This window comes from Palaemon carinicauda, chromosome 23 (genome assembly GCF_036898095.1).
Source record: "Palaemon carinicauda isolate YSFRI2023 chromosome 23, ASM3689809v2, whole genome shotgun sequence".
Lineage (NCBI taxonomy): Eukaryota > Metazoa > Arthropoda > Malacostraca > Decapoda > Palaemonidae > Palaemon > Palaemon carinicauda.
The window spans coordinates 113569714-113586719 of NC_090747.1; the positions used below are offsets into that span (position 1 = coordinate 113569714).

Consider the following 17006-nt stretch of genomic DNA (forward strand, 5'->3'; position numbering starts at 1 on the left):
CCCTTCCAGAGAACCAACAAAACACCTCACCTGGCCGAGAGTAATGACATCATGATACGGGGAATACGACCAGCTGAAATCGTTGTAGGCGATGAGCGCGTGCTGGTAGGCAGAGTTCTCCCTGGATTCCATGTGCAGAGCGGGCCAGAACTGCGTCCCCTCGAATAGATTGTTGGTGACGTTCGCCTGGAGCTTCGTCGCTGCACCGATGGATCCGGCCAAGATGTAAACACCGCCCGTGTTGTTGCGCACCAGATTGTTCTGTTTGTGGTTGGAGAGGTCTGGGTTTAGAAGGCGTTGTGGGGTGGAGGGTAATGGAGAGAAAGAGAATGATATAGGATGGAAGATGAGACTGCAATTATGCCTGTCAAATATCTAGAAGCTGGGATTTGGTTATAGATCTCAGGAGAGGGAAATGAATACAAAGAGATTGCAACTAAAGTATAAAAATTTTGGGATTTGGTTAATGAGAGAGAGAGAGAGAGAGAGAGAGAGAGAGAGAGAGAGAGGTTGGAAGGTTTCGGATTTAGAAAGGGGTTGTGGAAGGAGGGTAAGGGATGAAAATGGAAGTGAGAAATAGAAAAATAGAAGGGATGGAAGAGGAGATTGTAACTATGCCTCCCAATATCTGGAAGCTGGGGATTTGTTTATTGAGTTCAGGAGAGAGAGAGAGAGAGAGAGAGAGAGAGAGAGAGAGAGTTTCTCACCAAGCTCACACAAAAAATAAGAGAAATAGAGAGAGGACGTTGCACAAGTGATCATGGAAGTACAGTAGTAGATGCTGAAGACAGCAAATAGATTTAATATAATAGACAAAAAGAATTAAGACGAGAGAGCTGGTTATATAACCGTCTAAAAACAGAACCTCATGAATAAGGGATAAATTTCCCTCTTATAAACAAATAAGGAAGCACAACGTATCCATCTAATGCCTGAATATTACCCATGAAATAATGAATACAGTCTTTTTATAGTTTATTTATGACATATTTGTTTTTAATGTTGTTAATAGTTTATATATGACATGTCTGTTTTGACGTTGTTACTTATTTTAGAATGATTTATTGTTAATTTGTTCTCTTCATTTATATTTCCTTATTTCCTTTCCTCACTGGGCTATTTTTCCCTGTTGGAGCCCCTGGGCTTATAGCATCTGCTTTCCAACTAGGGTTGTAGCTTGGATAGTAATAATAATAATAATAATAATAATAATAATAATAATAATAATAATAATAATACAAATACTGATTTCTGGACAAGCGGAGAGACCGAAGGTCTTGAACCAGACTATGAATGGACGAATTTCAGAAAGCAAATCACGGAGTGATATGAAACCGAACTTCTGACCTCATAAATAATGCCCTTTGGTCTCCATGAGCTTTGAGAATGAATAACTTCTGTGTCTGAGACCTTTGGTCTTTGCAAAGGGCCAGTTCATTTGCTTAAATTCAGCCTGAGGGAGACAGAGGGCGGAATTGTGTTAAAAGTTGCAAGACTGCGGTCCAAGTTGAGTTGGATGTTGAATTACTGCATTATGCGCAATGAAGTTCTAAAGGTAAAATGTAAAGGTGTTTGCTTTCAGTTCCAGTTTTATCAGAATAGATGCTCACCAGAAGGTCAGCCCGTCAAGCCTAACCCCAAATTGTGGTGCCAAAGCAGCGCAGTCACCTCCCCAGTAAACAGTTTAAACTCATGGTACCGGAATGGGATCGATCTGCTGCCATGCGAATGTTAGGCAAAAACATTACCATTATGCTAGTCAGGAGGCACATAAAGATCCCATCACTTAATGATTGAATCAAAAGAAAAAATTGTTTTTAAAACTTAAGATGAGATATGTTGAGCAGATATAAAGCACCAAAAATTGATTAGAAATAAACCAGTGTTCAAGTTAAATTTTAAAATTAAAACCTGACAAAGCTAAACTTCAGCAAAAGAGAATAAACAAAATAAAATCATCTGGCTTTCAAGATGATGTTAAGAACTATAACATCATTTAAAAAATATCTAACTTTATATAATAAAATCAAAATATAACAAAAGACAAACTAGGGTTCGATGAAAATAAAGGACAACGCTGACCTTAGAACAGAAATCAAGAATAATAAGCTATAATGCGTAAATCAAACTACTCTCCAAACAAAAACATGAATAACAAATACTATATAAACTTCCAGCTATAGCATAAAAAAACAAGTTGACATTGAAATTAACGTCAAAAAGCTGTAACACGATTATAGATTTCCGGAGAGAAAAAAAAAAAAAAAAAAAAAAAACAGGACAGTCTTATCAAACATAAAAATTATATAACAAGTAAGGCTACTATGTGAATTACTATAAAAACAAGAAAAGTTTGACATTGGAATCAACACCAAGGATAAAAATCTTACAAAATACCCGAAAAAAAAATTCCAACAAACGACAAGGTTATCCAAGGAAAAACATGAAATAACAAATACTATACAAAACTTCCAATAAAACAAAAGAAAGCTAGACGTTGAAATCAACACCAAGCATAAAAAGCTACAACACAATTAATACTCTAAAACCATAAACTAAATTTCCCATAAAAAAGAAAAAAAAAAAAACAAGGCTACCCAATGAAAAAACATGAAATAACAAATACTATATAAACTTCCAATAAAAACAAAAGACAAGTTAGACATTGAAATCAACACCAAGCATAAAAAGGCTACAAAAAAAAAAATATATATAAAAAAAAGTTAAAAAAAAAAGGTTAAAAAGGTAAAAAGTCTAACCTTAAAATAAATATCCTGCATATTCTGGAGGTCCAAGTGGAAAGCTGCTCTGGTGGTGGTGAAATTGGCGTACAGTTGCCTTCCGTTGTTCTCGATTCGGCTGTAGGTGAAGCACACCCACGGGTTGACTTCCCGGCGGTGGCAGCGAACACGGCGCCGCCCACGTTGTCGTAATATTGGTTGTAGTCAGGTTGTGAAGGATGTTACGGTCTGCGAGAAGTAAATTAGTTTGGTTTAAGTCATGTCTTATCCACAGATACAATATTATATATATATATATATATATATATATGCATATATATATATATATATATATATAATTTGAGGTCAGCAATGGTACAATTCGTTTATTAGAGAACGGGGTCTTAATCGTTTCCACATTAAGGTTTCTGGCTGACTGGGATGAGGATGATACCAACGCGCACAGGAAAAGGTGGGTCCTTCTACAGACACCCGAACATATATATATATATATATACAGTATATATATATATATCCAAATAAGCCATATATTTTTGATACATTGATTTTGAATTATCTTAACGACCTCAGGATCAGAGCCCCCCCCCCCCCTCTCCGCGCGAAATCACACAAGACAATAGCTTCTGACCGGCCAGGAATCGAATCCTGGTCCAGGAAATTTGTATGGACAGTGACATACCACTTTGCGACGAAGAAATATGGCCTGAGTATGAAAAACACGTCTAAATGTGCAAAATTTATCATATATATATATACTGTATATATATATATATATATATATAGATAGATAGATAGATAATAGATAGATAGATAGATAGATAGATCCAAGAGGAAGATTATGACGTAGCTTTTCCTAGAAAGGACATAGCACTAACGCCTCTTTTTATGAATATTTCATTTCCCATCAATAACGCCTTGCATAATTCATTTCCCTCATTCATCTAGTCCGCAATATATTTAATATATTTCTTTAAATATCACCTAATCCTTTTTTAAATTACATTTAATATTAAATTCATTATCTTTAAACATAGCCTACTTCACATTTGTAGAGAATCAGCACAGTTTCTGAACAAGTAATAAATAACGTATAATGAAACAAGATATTTTCATTTTCTCATTTTCCTCATCCTAAATTTAATTTTTAGCATAACCAGTAACAGCTCTAAATGAAAGCTTTAACACTTGATAGTTATGGCTTTGGGGCCCATTTCTCAGCTCCAATGAGTCATTACTCATATAAATGGACAGTTATGAGCAATTGCTCATTACAGAGAGCACAGAAATCCTATCTATCACAGATTCTTTCTCGAAACTGACGTTTACCACAACGGAATTATTTTGTCCTATGTCAGTCTGTAACTTATTAACTCATTTATCATTTATGGTTATTCATTCACTTACTTTTATGCTTATTTATCTATTTATTTATTTATTTATTACAATTGTTTACACCAGTGTCAATATGCCCCTCTCGAAAATAACTACTTTACTATTCATTGCATGAGATAATTAAAATATAGTCTTGCAACTTCATTCATTGTATAAAAAATACATACAAAAATCTACTGCATAAAACAGTGATGATCTAAAATATCAAACAACATAGACTGGTAGTGATGGATTTTAAAATGAGAGGTACAAAACCCAGAGGAGAAAGAAGAGATCTAGAATAAAGGTTTGGGACCTTAAAGAAGAAAATGATGAGCAATTTAGGAGGATTGTGAGAGGAAATTATCTAGGTAAGGTATGAATGAAATATGTGTAAAGGAAACAGGAATTAGAAGGAAGAACCAGCGGATATGGTGTGTTGAAAGGCGAAAAGTTGTGGTGTGACAATGCAAGAGTCAGATAGAAGAAATCAAAAGGCATTTAAGGACTGGAAAGTGAGGCGTGCACAGGGTACAGAGGAACTGCACAGAGAAGAGGAAAAAGATTCTAGGAGGAGAAGCCTGAGAGAACAGACATGAGAGTGTTGGGGTGAATTAAGGGAATATCACTGCTTGAAAGATTGGTAAAAAAATTAAATATAGGATGGCAGGCATAGTAAAGATTACAGAGGTGATAAGAGTGTTATGACTGAGATGGTGAGGACACGAGTTGAGGAAGGATGGTGAGGAGGAATGGAGGGAGGCTTAAAAGGAACCTGTTACTGGGAAAAGATTGAGGGGGAGGTAAAGAATTAGATGGTGAGATAAGGGGAATGATGATATGAAGAGAGGAGGTTTGGTGGAAGAGAATACCATTAATACAAGGCATTGGAGAGGGCACATCAAGCAACCTACCCTTAATGTAGGACAATGGTGTTGATGAAAACCAAATAGCTCTTCCATTATCAATCTGGACAGATGTGTATCTCAGTAAACGATGGTAATGAAGGTTACAGTATGCAACACAGGAATATATATATATATATATATATATGTATGTATGTATGTATATGTTATATGATAATTTTGCACATTTAGATGTGTTTTTCATACTCATATAAGCCATTTATTATACTCCTCCTAATATCTGGATTCTCACTACCTCGAGATCAGAGACCCAAGGGGGAATCAACTCAAAGATAATAGCTTCTGGTCGGCTAGGGAATCGACCCCAGACCCAAAAAAACTGAAGTTCCACTGACTTAGCAACTCAGTTAAAAAAAAAAAAAAAAAAAAAAAAAAATAAAAAACCTCCGTTCAACTCACTGATTCCAAGATCGGAGATGGGCAGAGTGACAATTTCGGCCGTGAATCCCATGTCGTCAGAGGCTCCGGTCGCGTGCAACTCGATGCTGAGCCGCGTTCCTTCGGTCTTGAAGAACCTCATGTGGTTTCCGCTGTTCATGTGGATTTCAGACAGGACTTGCGTCGTCTGGTTGTAGACGTCGCCGTCGTATAAGACGATTCTGTCCGGTAGCATTGGATCGTCGGTCGAGTTGTAAAGGTTGAATTGGAGTAGCCTGGTGGGGGAATAAGTGGAATGTATAAGAGTAGTAGTAGTAGTAGTAGTAGTAGTAGTAGTAGTAGTAGTAGTAGTAGTCAAAGCCATTTATTATTATTATTATTATTATTATTATTATTATTATTAGTAGTAGTAGTAGTAGTAGTAGTAGTAGTAGTAGTAGTAGTAGTAGTAGTAGTAGTAGTAGTATTCAAAGCCATTTATTATTATTATTATTATTATTATTATTATTATTAGTAGTAGTAGTAGTAGTAGTAGTAGTAGTAGTATTCAAAGCCATTAGTAGTAGTAGTTGTAGTAGTAGTAGTAGTAGTAGTAGTAGTAGTAGTAGAGCCATTTAAAAACGAAGAAAGTTATTTCTTATAATTGTGAAAAAATCAATGAATTTGTGAAAGAAGTCTCTATAATAACCTACATACAATTACGTCTCATCGAATATACAATATATATCCAAGAACTAAAATCTATTTATAGGCTAACAAGAGTCTGCCTATATGAATACATCATTACTATTCTATCTTATTTTTCTTCCTCTTGTTTATATAGAAATATTTACTTTAATGTTGCTACTGTTCTTAAAATATTCTATTTTTCCTTGTTTCCTTTCCTCACTGGGCTATTTCCCTGTTGAAGCCCCTGTGTTTATAACATCCTGCTTTTCTAATTGAGGTTGTTGCTTGGAGGGTAATAATAATAATAATAATAATAATAATAATAATAATAATAATAATAATAATAATAATAATAATAATGATCGAGTAGTTGAATCGGTAGAACTTCAAAAGTTCAAAGTTGCAGCAGATGTATTTATATTAACAGGCTGACATAAGTCTTTTTATAATTCATATATGACATAACTGTTTGGGGTTGCTGTTTTTTAAAATATCTTATTGTTAATTTTTTTCTCATACCGTTTATTTATTTCTTTATATCCTTTCCTCACTGGGCTATTTTTCCCCATTGTCTCATACCGTTTTATCTATTTCTTTATATCCTTTCCTCACTGGGCTATTTTCCCCCATGAAGCCCTTGGGCTTATAGCATCTTGCTTTTCCAACTAGGGTTGTAGAATAGCTAATAATAATAATAATAATAATAATCTATAAATACATCAATACAAGAAAAATACAATACCTGAAGCCGAAATTCTTCACGTCGAACACGGAGGAGAAGATCTTGACGCAGTCGACGGGCCTGTTGTCGTACTTGTAGTAAGGATGACCCTCTCCTCGATCACCAGCTCCTTGGTCGAGTCGCAGATGTCGATCATGCCGAACATGTGGTAAGGGAGTCGAAGGTGACTCAGGGGAAGAAGGAGGATTCCTCGGACTCGCGAGTCTCCCCCGTCAGGGCCCATCAGGGACACTCCGAAGCCCAGGTTGTTCTTGAAGCTGTGGGAGAGGGGAATTATTAAGGTGGATTAGTTCTGAGTGCCTCTCTCTCTCTCTCTCTCTCTCTCTCTCTCTCTCGCGAATGATTTCATTAGTTCGTTGGTTAATATTTTAGCTTTTCAAAATGCCACGTTCCTCTCTCTCTCTCTCTCTCTCTCTCTCTCTCTCTCTCTCTCTCTAAGGAATTATTTCATTGTTTGTGGTTAAGATTTCAGCTTTACAAAATGCCACGTTCCCCCCCCCTCTCTCTCTCTCTCTCTCTCTCTCTCTCTCTCTCTCTCAGGATATTGGTTAGTTTATATTTCAGCTTTTGAAAATGCCATCATCTCTCTCTCTCTCTCTCTCTCTCTCTCTCTCTAAATGATTTCATTAGTATGTTGGTTAATATTTCAGGTTTCAAAATGCCACGTTCCTCTCTCTCTCTCTCTCTCTCTCTCTCTCTCTCTCTCTCTAAGAAATGATTTCATTATTATGTTGGTTAATATTTCAGCTTTTCAAAATGCCCCGTTCCTCTCTCTCTCTCTCTCTCTCTCTCTCTCTCTCAGGACATTGGTGTTAGTTAATATTTCAGTTTTTCAAAAAGCCCTCTCTCTCTCTCTCTCTCTCTCTCTCTCTCTCAGGACATTGGTGTTAGTTAATATTTCAGCTTTTCAAAAAGCCCTCTCTCTCTCTCTCTCTCTCTCTCTCTCTCTCAGGAATGATTTCATTGGTTTGTCGGTTAATATTTCAGCTTTATAAAATACCATCTCTCTCTCTCTCTCTCTCTCTCTCTCTCTCTCTCTCAGGATATTGGTTAGTTTATATTTCAGCTTTGAAAATGCCATCTCTCTCTCTCTCTCTCTCTCTCTCTCTCTCAGGATATTGGTTTTAGTTAATATTTCAGCTTTTCAAAAGCCCTCTCTCTCTCTCCTCTCTCTCTCTCTCTCAGGACATTGGTGTTAGTTAATATTTCAGCTTTTCAAAAAGCCTCTCTCTCTCTCTCTCATCTCTCTCTCTCTCTCTCAGGACATTGGTGTTAGTTAATATTTCAGCTTTTCAAAAAGCCCTCTCTCTCTCTCTCTCTCTCTCTCAGGAATGATTTCATTGGTTTGTCGGTTAATATTTCAGCTTTATAAAATACCATCTCTCTCTCTCTCTCTCTCTCTCTCTCTCTCTCTCTCTCTCTCTCTCTCTCAGGATATTGGTTAGTTTATATTTCAGCTTTTGAAATGCCATTTCTCTCTCTCTCAGATAGTGGTTGCAAATGACGAGAAATCAGATGAAGCCCAGGTAATATCTGGTGTGCCCCAAGGTACGGTATTAGCTGCACTGCTATTTGTTATTATGATCTCAGACATAGACTGTGATGTTGAAAACTCCGTAGTGAGAAGTTTCGCCGATGACACAAGAATAAGTAGAGAAATTACTTGTGATGAAGATAGGAACTCACTACAAAGAGATCTAAACAAAATATTTGAATGGGCGGAGATAAATAGGATGGTATTTAACTCCGATAAATTCGAATCAATAAATTATGGAAACAGAGAAGGAATGGTGTATGCATACAAGGGACCTAATAATGAGACAATCACAAACAAGGAAGCAATTAAAGACCTTGGTGTAATTTTAAATAGGAATATGTTATGCAACGACCAAATAGCAACACTGTTGGCTAAATGTAAAGCAAAAATGGGAATGTTATTCAGGACACTTTAAAACAAGAAAAGCTGAACACATGATTATGCTTTACAAAACTTATGTGCGTAGTACACTCGAGTACTGCAATGTGATATGGTACCCACACTACAAAAGGATATTGCGCAAATAGAGAGTGTACAAAGGTCCTATACTGCTAGAATAGAAGAAGTTAAGGACCTTGATTACTGGGAAAGACTGCAATTTTTAAAACTATACAGTCTAGAAAGGAGAAGAGAACGCTACATGATAATACAAGCATGGAAGCAAATAGAAGGAATTGCTGAAAACATCATGGAGCTTAAAGTATCAGAAAGAGCAAGCAGAGGTAGATTAATAGTGCCAAAAAGCATTCCAGGTAAACTGAGAAAGGCGCACAGGACATTAATCCACTACGCACCAGCATCGATAATGCAGCGACTATTTAATGTGCTGCCAGCTCATCTAAGAAACATATCAGGAGTGAGCGTAGATGCGTTTAAAAATCAGCTCGATAAATACCTAAGATGCATCCCAGACCATCCAAGACTGGAAGATGCAAAATACACCGGAAGATGTATTAGCAACTCTCTGGTGGATATACGAGGTGCCTCACACTGAGGGACCTGGGGGAACCCAAACAAAAAATAAGGCAATAAGGTAAGGTAAGGCTCTCTCTCTCTCTCTCTCTCTCTCTCTCTCTCTCTCTCTCTAAGGAATGATTTCATTGGTTCGTGGTTAATATTTCAGCTTTTCAAAATGCCACGTTCCTCTCTCTCTCTCTCTCTCTCTCTCTCTCTCTCTCTCTCTCAGGAATGATTTCATTGGTTTGTTGGTTAATATTTCAGCTTTTCAAAATCCCTCTCTCTCTCTCTCTCTCTCTCTCTCTCTCACAGGATATTGGTGTTAGTTAATATTTCAGCTTTTCAAAATGCCATCTCTCTCTCTCTCTCTCTCTCTCTCTCTCTCTCTCAGGATATTGGTTTTAGTTAATATTTCAGCTTTTCAAAATGCCATCTCTCTCTCTCTCTCTCTCTCTCTCTCTCTCAGGATATTGGTTTTAGTTAATATTTCAGCTTTTCAAAATGCCATCTCTCTCTCTCTCTCTCTCTCTCTCTCTCTCTCTCTCTCTCTCTATCCGGATATTGGTTAGTTAATAATTCAGCTTTTCAAAATGCCACCTCTCTCTCTCTCTCTCTCTCTCTCTCTCTCTCTCTCTCTGAGGAATGATTTCATTGGTTTGTTTGTTAATATTTCAGCTTTTCAAAATGCCATCTCTCTCTCTCTCTCTCTCTCTCTCTCTCTCAAAAAAAAAAAAAAATCATTATGACAGTAGTTAATAAGTATGCTTATTTAAGATACCATATTTCTCTCACACACACAAGCAAACACAAACACAAACACACACAGAAAACAACAAACACACCACATTCTCCTAAGCAGCAACAAAAAAGTGCTCATGTAGTTTCATTCATCTAGTTAGCAAACAAAGTCAGGGTTACGTAAAGAAGAGTTAGCTTCCACTAGTTGGACTGCGATGGGAGGGTGTTTTAATAACCTTAAATAACCAAAATCCTTATGTATTAATGTACCCAAAAGTTTAGTCACCACCTTTAATTATGTATCATATGAAATTGATAACTGACTTAAGATAATTGTCTTTCCTTATGATATACATTCGATAATCGACTCATGAATATTTTCATTCATTACATACATTCGACAGGTAAGATCATCATTATTCTCTATTATACAAATGCATCATGCATAAGAGATCTATTAACCCTTTGAGCGCCAAGCCCTCATCAAAGCATTTGGCACTCAAGCCCCAGGTCCTTTTACAAATATTTTACTTAATTCATTTGAGTTTAAAAACTATTACAGCTAAAAGAATTTTCTTATCATGGAGCGGAGTCTACTTCCTTTCCATTTGATATATATTATATATTTTGTAAAGTTACCATGCACGTAAATAATAAAGCAATAAAAATGGCAATAACTGGACATGAAATCTATCCACTAGCACTAAAGGGTGTAGAAATATCCAGATAAAAAAACATGTCCAATAGCACTCAAAGGGTTAACATCACATGGCATTGCTTCAACTATAACCGACTAATGACCAAACTTACCATATGAATAATACGTCCAATGCCACTAAAAGGGTTAATATCAAATAGCATTGGTACGACTATAACCCACTTAAGACCAAACTTACCAGATGAATATCACATTCAATGGCACTCAAAGGGTTAATATCGCATGGCAATGTTACAACTATAACCGACTAAAGACCAAATTTACCAGATGAATAATACGTCCAATGACACTCAAAGGGTTAATATCGCAAGGCATTGTTACAACTATAACCGACTAAAGACCAAATTTACCAGATGAATAATATGTCCAAAGGCACTCAAAGGGTTAATATCACATGGCACTGTTAGAAATATAAGTGACTAAAGACCAAACTTACCAGATGAATAATACGTCCAATGACACTAAAAGGGTTAATATCGCAAGGCATTGTTACAAGTATAACTGACTAAAGACCAAACTTACCAGATGAATTATATGTCCAATGACACTCAAAGGGTTAATCGTATGACACTGTTAAAAATATAAGTGACTAAAGACCAAACTTACCAGATGAATAATACGTCCAATGGCACTCAAAGGGTTAATATCACATAGCAATGTTACAACTATAACCAACTTAAGACCAAACTTACGTATTGTAAAGCATATCAAAGGCATCAGTCGCCGACACGATGGTGACACCGTCATAGGCCGAGTTCTTGACGGTGACGCCCCTCAGAGCCGGAGTCTCGTGGAAGGACATGATGGCTGGGGATCGGTCATTGTGGAGGATGCCCGCTCCGCTGACCTCTACCCACTCCAAGATCGAACGCCGAGTGGACAAGGTCGTCTCACCATGTACGAATGGATGGGCGTGGGCGTGGCCCGGGCTGTTTGGGTCATGGATCCGATCGTACACATCCAGGTGTTCGAATTTGTCGATGGAAAACCTAGCGGCATAAAGTTGTGATTATTAAAGTCTAGTCTGGAAGAATGTATATAAAGCACACATTGTATATACAGTGAATGTATATATATATATATATATATATATATATATATATATATATATATATATATATATCGGTCTATTGTTATTATGTAAGAATGAACATGAAGTACACACTGTATATATATATATATATATATATATATATATATATATATATATATATATATATATATACACATATACAGTATATTTATATTTGTGTGTGCTTGCATGTACAGTATATGCAAGTAAACAGAGAGAGAGAGAGAGAGAGAGAGAGAGAGAGAGAGAGAGAGAGAGAGAGAGAGAGAGAATAGTTTTCATCTCACCTTATCCCTCCCCAGTATTCTTGATCGTCGTTCTCGAGATTGAGATCCCCACACGAGACGTAAACAAAGTCTCCATTCCAAGCACACTCATACCTGTGGTCGTATATCTGGCCGTTCATCCGGACGTCGCATTCGTCCAATCCGGCCTCGCTGCCTGTTACGACGAAAAGGGGAGACACAACGAGACAGATTATTGCATCGCGAAGACAGATCACCACTCCCATGCATTCATTTTGCAGTTTCCCCCTTCGTATGGGAGCGAAGCAGAATGAAGATGGATCGAGGGATTGGGAGAGTTTTGTCGGAGCCTAAGCCATCTCCAAGGGAATGGGAGGTGGTGTATTGGTTCGAATGGCGGGAAGCTATGGAGGGAAGGGAGAATGAACTCCTTTATTCGGGTCAAACCCTTCGCTTGCAAATTGAATCTAAAGTCAAACTGGAATTTGGTTACTTTATCTCTGCTGTATACACGACACTATTTTTCAAAGGGGTACGAAGGCTATTAAGGGAGAGTGTGTCTGGCGGTTTGATAGTTTTATTAAAACACATATACGAGAAGTCTCCGCTCTCAATACAGTTTTGTCACTAGATTTTTTTTTTTAATATGAATGTAGTTTGATTAATACGTGTTGCATACCTGGAATATAATCCCAACAGCTATACATGTTCTTTTTATGTTCTAACTAATGGTAATGTTTCTCAAATGTATTTCAGACTAAAATAGCAGAAACATTTTATACAATTGATGGAATTTACGAGCATAAAAATAAATGAGGAATTTTCATTTTCAACATTAAACCTATCATAACTATCATCAACATCAATATCATCATTATCATTATGAGTTTGGTTTTCATGACAGACTTTGAGTTTGTGATACTCCAATTCCAACTTCCATAGGTAAAGAAATTCCTAAATATCATTTACATTTTTGGGTTATGAATAATAGATCGATTTTAAGTTACAAACTTAATACATTATGTCTCTTGAGATATGAGCATTTCTTAAACACAATTAAATTCTTCAGATTGTATTGTGAAAATATGATTATTTTCAAGCCTCAATTCAATATAGAATTTATGAGAAATTATTTGTGATTTTTTTCTTTGAGAAATACAATTTAATTTATTTCTTCTACGTCTATTAAAAAATCCTTTACAAATTATGATCAAAACTGTTTCAAAAAAACATATAGGTGCTATTTTTGGACAAATATAAATTAATATTTCTTCATAGGCTTCGAAGATAAATTATTCTAAAGTCCCAATTCACAATATTTCGTGAGCCATTTTCACTATCTTTGAGAAGAAACTATTTTAAAATCCCATTTTACAATATTTCATGAAACGATTTCCAGCTATTTTCGAAAAATACAAATCATTTGTATGTCTGAATTTTCAATTTTACTTGGGACACTTTCCAGTTAATTTTAAAATAAATATAAATTACTTTTATGTTTTCATTTTCAATATTTCACGAGAAGCTATTAATTACAAATTACTTTTATGTATTAATTTCCATTATTTCATGAGAAGTATTTCAGGCTATATTTTAAAAACACAAAGTTATATATATATATATATATATATATATATATATATATATATATATACACACAGTATATATATATATATATATATATATATATATATATATATATATATATATACACAGTATATATATATATATATATATATATATATATATATATATATATATATATATATATATATATATATATATACACAGTGAACCCTCGCTACTTCGCGGTTCGACAATCGCGGATTCACCACTTCGCGGGGTTTTCCCATAACCCATATATATATACATATCGCGGATTTTCCGGAAAATTCGAAAATACCGTGAAATCTGAAGACAACCAAATACGATATTTTGTTACCTGTAATTCCATTAATACTGTAATTAGTAATATCTGCTCTTACTGATTGTTCATTGCATTACATATGATATATAATTCAGCACAGAAAGAAATAAAACACGAAAAGAGAATGTGATCATATGATAATTCAGTACGTAGTAAAATTAAATCGAACATGAAACGCAAATCAGATGCAGTCATACCATATTAGAATGGTGTGTACTGTAATGGATGTGCTTCTTTTCCATGAATCTTTTGTATGTATACGTACGTAGTACAGTACTGCATCCAATAATATTCTTTGTTGCAAAAATCACATTTCAAATAAGCGTACGAGAGAGAGAGAGAGAGAGAGAGAGAGAGAGAGAGAGAGAGAGAGAGAGGCGTAAAATAGCGTACGTAAATTTTTATTATTATTGTTATTATTATTATTATTATTGTTGTTGTTGTTAATAAAATTATTATTGTTATTATTATTATCATTATTATTATTATTATTACTGTACAGTATTATTATCATTATTTATTATTATTACGGTATTGTACTTAATCTACGTACGTTCAGTATGCGCGGGGCATCTTCTATGAGTAACCAACGCATCATAGTACTGTAAGACGGGTTGTGATTGGTTCAAGCGCTGATAGATGACGAATCAGAACTCAAGTTTTGTTATCTAGCCTGTGATTGGTGTTTTGCCCGCATCTTCTACCCGCAGCATCAAAGTTCTCGCGGGGCTGGATCGTTCACTTTCTCTTTCCGCGTATTGCTGAGTAGACGTTCTTAAGTTTGTGAAGTTTAATCTGTGCTGTGTGCGACTGTTTTAAGTTGAACTTTTTGTTGAACTTTCTGTTAAATCCTACTGTACAATGCCTCCCAAGCGTTCTGCTTCTAGTAAGGCTGGTAGTGAGCCTAAACGCCACCGAAGGATGATGACGATAGCTGAGAAGGTTACGCTTCTCGACATGTTAAAAGATGGTAGAAGTTACGCGGCCGCCGGCCGCCATTTTGACATCAACGAATCCACCGTTCGCTATATCAAAAAGGACGAGGCGAACATTAGAAAGACTGCTGCAATCACCTTTAGCAGATCAGCGAAGCGAGTCGTTACAACGCGTAATAAAACGATCGTACGCATGGAAGGTGCTTTAGCTGTGTGGATTGCCGACTGCCGGAAGAAGAACATAGCCTTGGATACGAACACCATCCAAACAAAGGCTTTGAGTTTATATGAGAATTTTGCTGCAAAGGAACCTAAAGACGACGACGGCAACCATGCTGAAGATGATGATGATGCAGATGATCCTCAACCAGGGACATCCACTGATTCCCAGCCTCAGAAACGTTTTTCCGCAAGCAAAGGATGGTTCGCGAAGTTTCAGAAACGCTTCGCCCTGAAAAGCGTTTCCCTGCATGGGGAGTCTGCTTCCGCTGACACTGCCGCTGCTGAAACTTACGTGAACCAGACGTTCAAGAATATTATCGCCGAAGGTGGATACAAGCCGGAACAAGTCTTTAATATGGATGAGACTGGCTTGTTTTGGAAGAGAATGCCGTCGCGAACTTTCCTGTTCAAAGAGGAAGCCAAAGCCTCTGGCTTTAAGGCATTCAAGGATCGCGTTACCCTCGTGATGTGTGGCAATGCTGCTGGATTTTTGTTAAAGCCAGGGCTTATTTATAAGTCGAAAAATCCTCGCGCTTTGAAAAATAAAAATAAGAATCTCCTTCCCGTGTACTGGATGCATAATCAAAAAGCATGGATTACGAAGATGCTGACCTCCAACTGGTTCCACCAGTGTTTCATCCCGCAAGTCCATGAATATCTCTTAGAGAAGGGCTTGCCATTCAAGATCCTTCTCCTTATGGATAACGCTGGTGGACACGCAACTGACCTGTCGCGTGAGGGCGTTCAGGTTGAGTTCCTGCCACCCAACACCACGTCATTAATTCAACCGATGGACCAGGGGGTTATCAGGGCGTTCAAGGCCCTCTACACGAAGAATACCTTGGCGGACCTCGTTGCGTGTGTGGATGCTGCCCAAGATGACGAGGATGAAGATTTCAACTTGAAGGCGTACTGGCGGCAGTACACCATAGCCACGTGCCTGCAGAATATTCAGAAGGCACTTCAAGAGATGAAACCTGCAACCGTGAATGCGAGCTGGAAGAAGCTGTGGCCCGATATTGTTTACGACGACAAGGGATTTACTCCGTCGGAAATCCAACACTCTGCAATACGGAAATCTGTGCAGTTGGCTGCCATAATTGGAGGTGACGGGTTTGGCGACATGACGACTGAAGACGTCGACGAGTTGTTGGACTGCCATTCCCAGCCCCTAACTGACGCAGACCTCGAAGACCTGACGAAATCGGCAAGTGAGGAAGAGAGTGAGGGTACCCAGGAAGAGACCCAAGAAAATGTCGAAGAAACGGGCTTAACATTAGAACGGCTTGCCAAGTTCTGCAACCATATCAAGGAGGCGAAAGAAATGTTACAAGAGTGGGACGAGGATATGGTTCGCTCGATGCAATTCTCCAATAAGGTCGATGACATCATGACTCCCTACAGGATGCTCTTGGATCGAAAAAAGAAGCAGCGGCAACAACTTCCGATCACAATGTTCTTCCAGCCTCGCAAAAAAGAGCCAGTTCCTCCTGCTAGTACGCCTTCGGAAGAAATTGAAGAAGTTTCCCCGGAAGAAGTTGAAGAGGTGTCCCAGGAAAAGACACCTCCGTCTGAAGAGACGTAAAATACTATCATTGACTGCACAGTAGAACACATCATCAGCTTCATCATCATCATTTCTACTGTGCAGCAAATTCATCGCCATCACCATTCAAGTTTTTCTTCAACTTCTTTCGTGGTGAGTACAGTAACAATCTTTATTTTTTACTTTAATATTCTTACTGCCTGTTTTATAGTTTAGTAATGTACGTACTGTATGCATTAAGTTAAAGGGAAGGTTTTAAAAGTCTACATGTTGTAACCTATC

The 17006-nt window shown here is 37.0% G+C and overlaps 2 protein-coding genes across 2 annotated transcripts in view; both read right to left on the reverse strand.

The window, feature by feature from the left end:
* Window positions 1-1533, reverse strand: part of LOC137617744 (protein bark beetle-like) — a 50901-nt gene extending 49368 nt beyond the window's left edge. Inside the window, exons 1-2 of the mRNA XM_068347741.1 lie at window positions 1529-1533; window positions 26-364 (exon numbers count right to left, since the gene is read on the reverse strand). Coding sequence (XP_068203842.1) covers window positions 26-364; window positions 1529-1533 — 344 coding nt within the window. The remainder of the gene's footprint in view (window positions 1-25; window positions 365-1528) is intronic.
* The window catches only part of LOC137617745 (protein bark beetle-like), a 165699-nt gene continuing 148820 nt past the window's right edge, over window positions 128-17006 (reverse strand). Inside the window, 7 exon segments of the mRNA XM_068347742.1 lie at window positions 128-261; window positions 2760-2969; window positions 5438-5691; window positions 6828-6909; window positions 6912-7084; window positions 11470-11766; window positions 12137-12290. Of these exon segments, the coding sequence (XP_068203843.1) occupies window positions 2761-2969; window positions 5438-5691; window positions 6828-6909; window positions 6912-7084; window positions 11470-11766; window positions 12137-12290 (1169 nt within the window). The 3' untranslated portion in view covers window positions 128-261; window position 2760.